The 11,049-nt window shown below is 38.0% G+C and overlaps 1 protein-coding gene across 1 annotated transcript; it reads left to right on the top strand.

Moving 5' to 3' along the window:
- The first annotated feature begins 9,490 nt into the window (after positions 1–9,490).
- Positions 9,491–10,857, top strand: LOC128180695 (uncharacterized). Its single transcript, XM_052848828.1, has one exon. The coding sequence runs from the start codon at positions 9,532–9,534 to the stop codon at positions 10,171–10,173; it is 642 nt and encodes a 213-aa protein (XP_052704788.1). The 5' UTR covers positions 9,491–9,531; the 3' UTR covers positions 10,174–10,857.
- Positions 10,858–11,049: the final 192 nt, after the last annotated feature.

Here is an 11,049-nt window from a genome sequence, read left to right as displayed (position 1 = left end):
ACAAAAATCTCTGGAATACACTGCCCATATGTAAAATGTTGCCAACTTCAGTAGCTTTTACAAAATACGGTTCTGTAATAATTTTAAAAATAACACCCAGAGCTCTCAATAGAGTTTAAAATGTTTGTTTTGCAAGCATAAAACAATAAAATTCTGAATAAAAGTGTAAGAACTTTTCAAAGAATAAAAATACTGCAATATATGTTTATGCATAACAAAAGTACCAACAGCATTATGAAATAAAACATTAAAACGGTACCTCTAATATTAACAATGGGAATATTTTCCACGTCATGGTGTATCATATAAACCTGTAAAATATTTGGATTACCTGTCCCATCTTTGTAAAATAATTTTGACACAGATTTTAAAAGAAACAAAATAAAAGGCTCTCTTACAGAATGGGGAAAATATCATTCACTTTCTGCTCAGTCGCACTCCTGTCAGTCATCTCTATGCATTGTAATTTTACAATTGTTTTTCATTTCTTCATTAATATGATTTCTTGAAACAACACCCTTTTTACTTGTTAAAATTGCTGCTGTACTTTTGGAGGGAAGATTTTCAACATTGATATCGAACAAATCTAAAACACATTGAATTATTGGTCCAATATGATCTAAAATTGTAATATAAGTTTCTTAATTTGAAATTCTATGGCTTGCTTTTACCACTCTCCCTAAAATCAACATTTTTTTATATGTACAAAATCATCATCAAAGTCTTCATTTTTTTTTTTTTTTTTTTTTTTGGTGACAAAATAAAATCAATTTCAGTTATCACCTCAGCAATTACATTTTTTATACTATTGCACTGTACACTTTTGATTATTTTTGGTTCTGCCAACAAGTTTCCACGCCTCGCTTCGGTGAATATTCCTATAGAGCTTATACATGTAATGGGCGCCATTGTTAATGGCTTATGAAAGAAACGCCAAAATCTCATCAAGTAAATCGCTGAACACATATGGATTGGATTTGACAAAAATATTAGTTTAGAAGCAAAGTCTCAAAATACTTATTTATGTTTGAAGTGAAATGCCGGTGGCGTTCAATTTCAACTTCATTACTCTTTACATAATGTTATTGGATTTCCTTCAGAGAAACTTGAGCTGGATCCTTTATAGAGGTTTCTATCGACTGTTAAACATATTGATTTGAATAATATCTAAAAAGCAATAATAAATATAGAATACACTTACGAACAGGCGTAAATGACCAACGGATTTATCCTACATGTGTATTCTAGATATATTGAATATCAAAGTAAAAAACAAATACGTTAAATACACAGTTATATCGGAACGGGAATCATGAGGATACATACATGTAATTGTCTTATTTGTGAATACTCCAGTAATAGTTAGAGAAAAACTAGATTTGCAGTTGAAGAAAAACTTCATTTATACAAGAACAACAAAAAATTCTGACATTTTCCAATCTTTTGATACAAGTTGTGCTGTAAATTCATTTCTGTATAATTATGATATTTTTTCGGAGATTGCACCCTACACTGTTGAAAAAAAACAATGAAATCATCTGTTATAAAGTGATAAAAACAGGTCTCTGATTTCTAAAGAACTACATAAATAACAGCATTGGCAATGTCGGCACAGAAAAATATATCTGGATCCTTTACACACTCGTGTCTAATCACACAGTTTTTGTATTATGCGTGTACAAATGTTTGCTAGTAAATGACGAAAACCCATTTGCTTTATAAGATGAAAAATGTTACATATTTGAAGTAAACGCCAGGGCTTCATTACTACTTGGCTATTTTAAAATCTTTATTAATTTTTTTATTATCAGCATATCCTTAACAAATTTAAGGTTAATAAAGTTATGACTACTTCATTTAATAATCACTAGCCTTCTGAAAGATGCAATTTATTTATCCTAATCAATAATCCCATTCTACAAACTAATCAAATATAGCATGTACACATTTAGGTTAATAAAGTCAAGCCTACTTCGGGTGTTGAAACACCTTTATTATTGGTCAGTGCCATTCAATTCACTTCCCATACAGTCATCAAACAATCATCTAATGAACATCGATTTCTGTTGAATGGGATGAAAATAGACAAAAGGACTTATCACAGAGTACACTACCGTGATTGCAATGACATAATTATATTTTATTACAAAGGCGAGGATTTAATAGTTTTTCTTTAAACAGTTAGGGAGTGGGGGGGGGGGGCTAAGCCAAGTAGGAATGTATATTCGTTTTCGGTTTCTTTTAAGATTGAAGCAATTTGACAGAGAAATTAATATAATGTATTGGAAGCATTGAATAGAAAACAAACATGAATTTGGGTTAAACTCCGTCAAAATAATATCGATTCAGTACTGAGATTATGAATTTCACTTCCATGAGTGATTTAGATCATATATGAATGATGTTTTTTTCTTGAATAACACTGACAATTAAATCGTTACAAAATTGCAGAATATCGGCCGTAAGAAAGATCTCATCACTCTTTTCAAAGCTTTTTTCGGCGAAACAGCATTGGAGTGGAACGAATTTATACATATATTGAAAGTAAACTATATTTGAGGAAAGCTCAGAATTCGTCAAACCCGATTCTGTCTCAAAAGGAGTGTCCCTCCCTCTTTTTCTTATGCTTGCACAAATAATGGTATATTCATTTAAACTTTGTTCTTACCATCAAGCCGAAATTGGAAACCAAACTGTTTTATATTAATCTGTCGGAAAAATTTTGTGTGATTCTCAGCCGAAATAGATATTTTGAAACACAAATGACGTGTTAGATTTAGGTCTGCCTTAAACCGAACCTGCTTCACTTTTTTTTTCTTTTAGAGTGGAGTGTGATTGTGCTGAAAAGACGAGAGACACGATGATATGCAGCTAATATTAGCGACTATTTGTTTGGTTTTTCTGACATATTTCAAAAATTGTTGTTTTCATTTTTATTTATATAATTCCTGGATACCTTTAAACATTGAAATGTCTTCAGAATACTACGATGTTTTATAACAAATTGTATATAGCTAAAGGTTTAGATACTGTAAAAGCAGAAATATTCGTTGAGGATTTAATTTCGGTATTTTCGTTGGCATTATAAATAAACGAAATTAAATCCATGACGAATTTTTAACCAAAGTATTGATAAATACAGATATGACGAATATTAAATGCCAACGAAATTTGATTTGCTTAAAAAAAACATCGACATTTTGAGAATCCTCCCCCCCCCCAAAAAAAAATGAAAATACATGTAGTTACTTAATAGGTATACGTAAGCTCTCTCACTGAGAGTATTATTATACCTTTATGTTAAATACTGAAATCTGATTGGTTTAGACGCAGTTGTTAATCCGTTCTATTACCCTAAGCGTTAGCAACACACTTGGCAACGGGTAACACAACGAATTGTTACATGCGCGTAAATTATGCGCGTACGGTTCGCCGTAGAATTCACTTCATTTCTATATATTTACACCTACCAAGTATGATTCCCTCTATTTCTTACGGAAACTTATAGTTAATTCATAGCTCTATAGAAACAGCCAGACTGAAATCTACACACCATATTTATCGATTGGTCGAAATCTACATCTAATCTAATTCGTTATATCCGTAAGGTTTACAACATGTGAAACGGTTGAAAGAGTTATCTTCCCTTGTTTGTATTTTTATTATCAGTAATTATTGTAAATAGTGTAATTAAAATGTCAAATGATTAAAAGAGTTATTCAAGTATTTTTATTGTATAAAAACAAAACAACAAAAACAGGTATTGTAGTTTCTTATTAGTCAGATAGACTTATAAATCGAGAGAATATGTTTGGATGTTCTTAAACACTTGTGTTAGAGATAATGCAATTGGTTTAAGAGCCAGATGGTGTCGCTAGTTTGTTTGGTTGATGTTGTATAGTCTGTTTAGAAGACTCATACGTAAAGTAATCCCTGAGTGCGAATTACTGTGTTGTAGAGTTTCCCAGCCGTGAATTCTGTAAGTAGGAAACATTGGTTAATTAAAGTGGATTAAGTCAGGTTCTTCGAATGACAAATTGATAGGCCAAGTGGCATAGCCAGATTGATTTACCAACTTGCATTACCAAGTGGCTGAGCGACAAGTTGCCTTGCCAGGTGGCAAGGGCAGTTGACAAACATAGAAATAGCCACAAGGCAGTGGCTTATATATATTTGTATATATTGAGAATTACCACAAGGCAGTGGTTAACCTATATCTGTATATTTTGAATTAAAGCTTCTCTGTACATCAAAGAGGCACTTGGCAAGTGTCTGCATTCCCTATTAAACTCGGGTGAACCGTGTACGGACCGAGACGCCTGGTCGAGGCCGCGACACGTTACAAATTTGGTGGCAGCTGCGGGATTTTATAGGGAATTATGACGGACAGAGAAAAGGAGTCAGGTGACATTGAGACCAGTTTGCGTGAAACACTTGACAAAATGGAAGAAAAGTTGAAGAGGTGCCGTATAGATCAATCTACGCCAATTGGTAGCCAATATGACAAAGTGTCATCAAGGGACAGTGGTCTTGCCACTGGTCGGTTAGATGATACATATGACTATGAAAGGGCACCAAGAGACATCACCCTGACAGATAGTAGGAGACATGGGTATTCTGACAGAGGGACAGATTATATGTATGATCGTATCTACCAAGGCAAAGGAACCAACTCTCCCCACCAATACCAAGGTGCAAGACCGAAAGTTCGCTTTGAAGCAGACCAGTTTGACAAGGAGAAGGACCATTTGCCAAGAGACAATTTGCCTTATAGATCCAATGTACACCAGCCTTCCCTTAAATCTGATGTCAACAGGACATTGAATGAAACATATAGAGACGAAAGGGACAGCAAATTGACAGTTAAGCCAGCTACATATGATGGCTCTAGTTCCTGGCTAGATTACAAGTGTCACTTTGAAGCATGTGCTAGTGTCAATGGTTGGAACGAAGAAAAGAAAGGCTTGTTTTTAGCATTATCCCTACGAGGTCAAGCTCAAGCAGTATTAGGTGACTTGCCAAAGGACAGGGGACAGCACTATGAGACACTTGTCAGGTCTTTACAAGAAAGGTTTTCACCTCCTAACCAAACCGATCTATACAGAGTGCAACTTAAAGAAAGAAGACAAAGACCATTAGAGACTCTTTCGGAATTAGGCCAGGCCATCAGGCGGTTGACTAACTTGGCATACCCAACTGCACCTGGCGAAGTTCGTGAAACATTGGCTAAGGATCAATTTATTGATGCCTTAATTGATTCAGACATTCGTATTCGAATCAAGCAATCTCGTCCTGGCAATCTGAATGAAGCCATTAGCCTTGCTGTAGAACTGGAGGCATATAACAAAGTTGAAAAACGAGATAGAGAACTCAGAGGACACTTGAGGACAGCTATTGCAGATGAACAACCCCAGCTAAATGGTATCAATGTTGATAACAAGCTGGAAACCTGGATGAAGTCAGTAGAAGAAGGAATGAAGTGCATTACAGAAGAACTGAAAGAATTAAGAAGCTCTAGGCAAAAGAATAATGATGACAGATGGTTTCGAAGTGACCGTGCAAATAACAACAATCAAGAGCGCAGGTGCTATGAATGCAAGCAGACAGGACATTTTAGACGTAATTGCCCTGAGCTACACAGAAGACGGAAACAACATGACAGTCTTGATAAAGGCCAGAAAGATAATGCACAAGGTGATAAGAATGCAGCGAGAAGACCAAATGTGTCAGTTGGCCTTGGTTCATCAGTTGAGGAATGTGGACTGTATGTAGAAGTTCAGGTACAGGGAGAAAAGGCAAAGTTTCTTGTGGACACTGGTGCTACTGTAACACTAGTATCAGAAACTCTATACAAAAAGTTACCAGTGGCAATAAGACCTAACTTGCGAGAAGTATCTCAAACAATATGGGCAGCTAATAGTACCCCACTTTCCGTGCATGGAAAAGCAGAGTTCAACATTTGTGTTGACCAGGTGACATGCTACAATGATGCTATAATTGCAAATCTGAAGATTGACGGTATTTTAGGCCTTGATTTTATGAAGAAAAACAAGTGTTCAGTTGATGTCAACAATGAGACACTCGTCATCAAGGGGCATGAGAAGCAAATGGCGATAGAAGGGTTCCTTGGCTGTTTTAGGATAACAGCTGCCAAAACAGTTAGCATTCCGCCAAGAAGTGAGGTTATAATACCCGGCAAAGTTTGTGTGCCAATAGGTTCACATATTCCATCTTGTGAAAGTATAGTGGAACCAGTTGACCACATTGTTGGAAAGCAAGTTGCTTTGACTGCAAGGTCAGTTGTTTCTCCTGGAGAAACTGTTCCCGTAAGACTCATGAATACGGAACAAGAATCAAAAATCATTTATTCAGGAACCACAGTAGGACAGCTTTCTGAAGTGAATACAGTACAGAATATGTTGTCAGATGAAGATCCCCAGAGTGCAACCATGCTGCGGAAGGATCTGGCAGAAATGTTGCAGAAGACAGTAGACACTCTAACTCCCGAACAACATAAAGAGGCAAAAGCATTTTTATTACAGTACACCTCTTTGTTTGCAGAAAACAATTTTGACTTGGGCAGAACAGGTGTTGTCAAGCATCACATCAATACTGGTGATAGTCGTCCTATCAAACAGCATCCAAGGAGGGTACCGGCTCACTTGACAGAGGAAGCCGATAAAACATTAGATGACATGCTGGAGAGAGACGTCATCAAACCATCCAATAGCCCATGGTCCTCACCTATTGTCATGGTTAAGAAGAAAGATGGCTCATATAGGTTCTGTGTGGACTATAGACGCCTCAACAGCTGCACCGTTCAAGATGCATATCCTCTCCCGAGGATCGATGAATCCTTAGACCAGTTGTCTGGGTCAACTTGGTTTTCTACACTTGACCTTTGTTCGGGCTACTGGCAAGTAGAAATGGAGAGTGCAGACAAACCCAAAACGGCATTTGCAACGAGGCGAGGTCTCTTTGAGTTTAATGTAATGCCTTTTGGCTTGAGTTGTGCTCCGGCTACATTCGAACGCCTCATGGAAAGCGTGTTAGCGGGTTTACAATGGGACATTTGTTTAGTCTACTTAGACGATATTATTGTCACTGGTAAGACTTTCGAAAATATGTTGGAAAACCTGGGTAAAGTTTTTGAAAGGCTACAGAAAGCCAATTTGAAATTGAAGGCCAAAAAGTGTTGCCTGTTCGCCAAAGAAGTTACTTATCTTGGCCATGTCATTTCTGAAAAAGGTGTCGCCACAGATCCAAGCAAAATAGCTGCAGTGAAAGAGTGGCCCGTACCATCAAACGTCACTGAGATAAGGTCATTCTTGGGTTTGTGTGGCTATTATCGCAGGTTTATCAAAAACTTCTCTGCTGTTGCCAAATGTCTTCACTCCCTGACTGAGAAAGGAAAATCATTTGCATGGACAAAGGAATGTCAAGAAGCATTTGAAAAGTTAAAAAGCCACTTGATTAACTCCCCTATATTGGCTCACCCAGATTTCAAAGTCCCATTTATACTTGATACTGATGCAAGTGACCAAGCAATAGGAGCGGTGTTGTCACAGAACATAGATGGGAAAGAATGTGTCATAGCCTATGCAAGTAGAACGCTGACAAAATGCGAGCGTAGATACTGTGTCACACGAAAGGAACTCTTGGCAGTAGTTCATTTTATAAAACATTACAAGCACTACTTGTATGGAAAAGAGTTTCTGGTTCGTAGCGACCATGGTTCACTAAGATGGTTGTTTAACTTCAAAAACCCCGAAGGTCAGCTTGCCAAATGGCTAGAGACATTAAGTGCCTTTGATTTCAAGATACAACATAGGCCGGGGCTTCAGCACAAAAATGCAGATGCATTAAGTAGGTTACCATGTAGACAGTGTGGATATGATCCATCAAATCAATTGCAAAAGCAAAGTGTCTTAGACAAACCACAAGATAAGTCACCAAAGAGTCATGTCAATGTTGTTAAGTTAGCTTCTGAAAGCAAAGATTTATGTCTCAACATCAGGGAAGTACAAAATAAAGACCATGAATTGAAGCAAGTAAAGAGCTGGTTGGAAAGTACAAGCAAACCTGCATACGAGGATATAAGTGGTCTTGGATATGTTTTGAGATCTCTTTGGTCTCAGTGGGATAGCCTTGTGGTAGAAAATGGTATCTTATACCGGAGGTATGATGCTGGCAATGGAAAAGCATCTTGTCTACAAGCAATAATACCCCGAAGCGAACGCAGAACTGTTTTGCAATATTGCCATGATTTGGAAACTGCTGCACATTTGGGTGTTACCAAGACACTAGCCCGAGTTCGACAGAAATACTATTGGCCAGGTTTACAAGCTGACACTAGAACCTACATAGCTGGCTGTGAAAAGTGCTCTAAGAGAAAGAGTCCACAAATGAGGAAGCGAGCACCAATGAAACTTGTAAAAAGTGGGATTACCATGGACAGAATTGCGACTGACATCTTGGGTGAACTTCCGTTGACTGAAAACGGCAATAAATATATTCTAGTCATTTCCGACTATTTTACTAAATGGACGGAGAGTTTTGCCATGCCAAACATGGAAGCTGCAACCGTTGCTAGAATTATAGTTGAGGAAGTTGTTGTACGATATGGAACACCCTCAATCATCCATTCTGACCAGGGTCGCCAGTACGAGAGCGAACTGTTCTCCGAGATGTGTCATGTCCTACACATAAAGAAGACACGTACCACCCCTTATCACCCACAAAGTGATGGGATGGTGGAACGTTTTAATAAGACACTTGTGACGATGCTTAGTGCCTACGTAAATGATCACCATTCTGACTGGGATAGGTTTTTACTTTATGTCATGATGGCATACAGATCATCAGTACATGAGACCACAGGGTTCACACCAAACCTCATGATGCTTGGTAGAGAGGTGACTACACCGCTGGACATTATGTACGAGATGCCAACGGAAGTTAAATATATTCCAAGCAACAAGTGGGGATGGCAACTCAAAGAGACAATGGAGGAGGCTCACAAGTATGTCAGAGAGAATATAAACACAGCTATGGTGAGACAGAAAAGGTACCACGACCAGAAACTATCATGGCAAAAGTTCAAGCCAGACGATCAAGTTTATGTTTACTTTCCTATCAGAAAGGTCGGAAGATCCCCGAAGTTCACTAGTTACTGGCAAGGTCCATTTAAAGTACTCAGAAAACTGACAGACTTAACCTACAAGGTTGATTGTGGACAACGTGGCAAACCACAGGTTGTGCATGTTGACAGGTTACGACTAAAGCGTGACCAGGTGTTAAGAGAAGAGGTTGTTGAAGAGGCTAGTTCTCAGGTAGAAACTAACCAATCTGCTACAAGCAACGTCAAGGCAGATGTTATAATTGATGAAGGGTCTGAAACAGATGAGGTTGACAATGATGTTAATTTGGGTGCAACGGGTGGTTCTAGAATTAGAAGACAGCCTAAATGGCTGCAAGATTATGTCCAGTGGTGAATTGTCTTTACAATAAGTTTTTTTCTGTTGTAGATAAATGGCGAAGACGAAGACTACCAGTGCAGAACAGCTGAAGAAATGTCCATTCTGTTCCTTTAAAAGTAGAAGTCACTCGGAATGGAAAGACCACATGGCCGATTGTTATGAAACCAGACACTTTTGTAGACGATGTGATTATTCGACAGATAAGAAAGTCAACTACATACGGCATCTTAAGAGAAACCATCCAGACGAAGTTGAGAGAGGTCAAGGCAGCCAACAGTCTGATAATGCAGAGGGTATTAAATCCAGTGAAGATAGTTTATCTAGAGATCTCCACGAGGACGAGTCTTCAGATGAAGAGGAGTGGCTCTCACAGGAACCCGATATTACCATTGACGAAGAACCGGGTACCAGTAACAAAGAACCTAGAGATTGTATAGCTACCAGTGGACCTTCACCCTGTGAGAAAGCCGTCGACCCTACTGTTAGAAAGAGGACTCAACCCATGCCCGTGTATACACCTGACCGTTGTAAGACACCGAGGCTGGATGACAAGACAAATGACCCCACGTGCAAAGTTGCAGATAAGGCTGTTCAGACAGACCCAGTTGTATATACCAAGTCGATCAAGACAACAACCATTGTGCGGGAGCACGGACGCAAGACAATCACTGTGAAGAGGGAAAAGATGCTGTAGATCATCGGCATATTTACTTGTTAATTTTTTATTTACTTATTGTTTGTTCTGATAGTAGAATCATGCGGGACGCATATTCTTAAGGGGAGGGAAGTGAAACGGTTGAAAGAGTTATCTTCCCTTGTTTGTATTTTTATTATCAGTAATTATTGTAAATAGTGTAATTAAAATGTCAAATGATTAAAAGAGTTATTCAAGTATTTTTATTGTATAAAAACAAAACAACAAAAACAGGTATTGTAGTTTCTTATTAGTCAGATAGACTTATAAATCGAGAGAATATGTTTGGATGTTCTTAAACACTTGTGTTAGAGATAATGCAATTGGTTTAAGAGCCAGATGGTGTCGCTAGTTTGTTTGGTTGATGTTGTATAGTCTGTTTAGAAGACTCATACGTAAAGTAATCCCTGAGTGCGAATTACTGTGTTGTAGAGTTTCCCAGCCGTGAATTCTGTAAGTAGGAAACATTGGTTTATTAAAGTGGATTAAGTCAGGTTCTTCGAATGACAAATTGATAGGCCAAGTGGCATAGCCAGATTGATTTACCAACTTGCATTACCAAGTGGCTGAGCGACAAGTTGCCTTGCCAGGTGGCAAGGGCAGTTGACAAACATAGAAATAGCCACAAGGCAGTGGCTTATATATATTTGTATATATTGAGAATTACCACAAGGCAGTGGTTAACCTATATCTGTATATTTTGAATTAAAGCTTTTCTGTACATCAAAGAGGCACTTGGCAAGTGTCTGCATTCTATTAAACTCGGGTGAACCGTGTACGGACCGAGACGCCTGGTCGAGGCCGCGACACGTTACACATGTAATAAGTAACCGGGAATGATAATCACTACGCTGTTAGCGTCAATTCATTATAAAC

The sequence above is a fragment of the Crassostrea angulata genome, chromosome 1 (assembly GCF_025612915.1).
Source record: "Crassostrea angulata isolate pt1a10 chromosome 1, ASM2561291v2, whole genome shotgun sequence".
Classification (NCBI taxonomy): Eukaryota; Metazoa; Mollusca; class Bivalvia; order Ostreida; family Ostreidae; genus Magallana; species Magallana angulata.
Note: the sequence above shows the minus strand (reverse complement) of the source record. Positions and strands in the feature narration are given on the sequence as shown.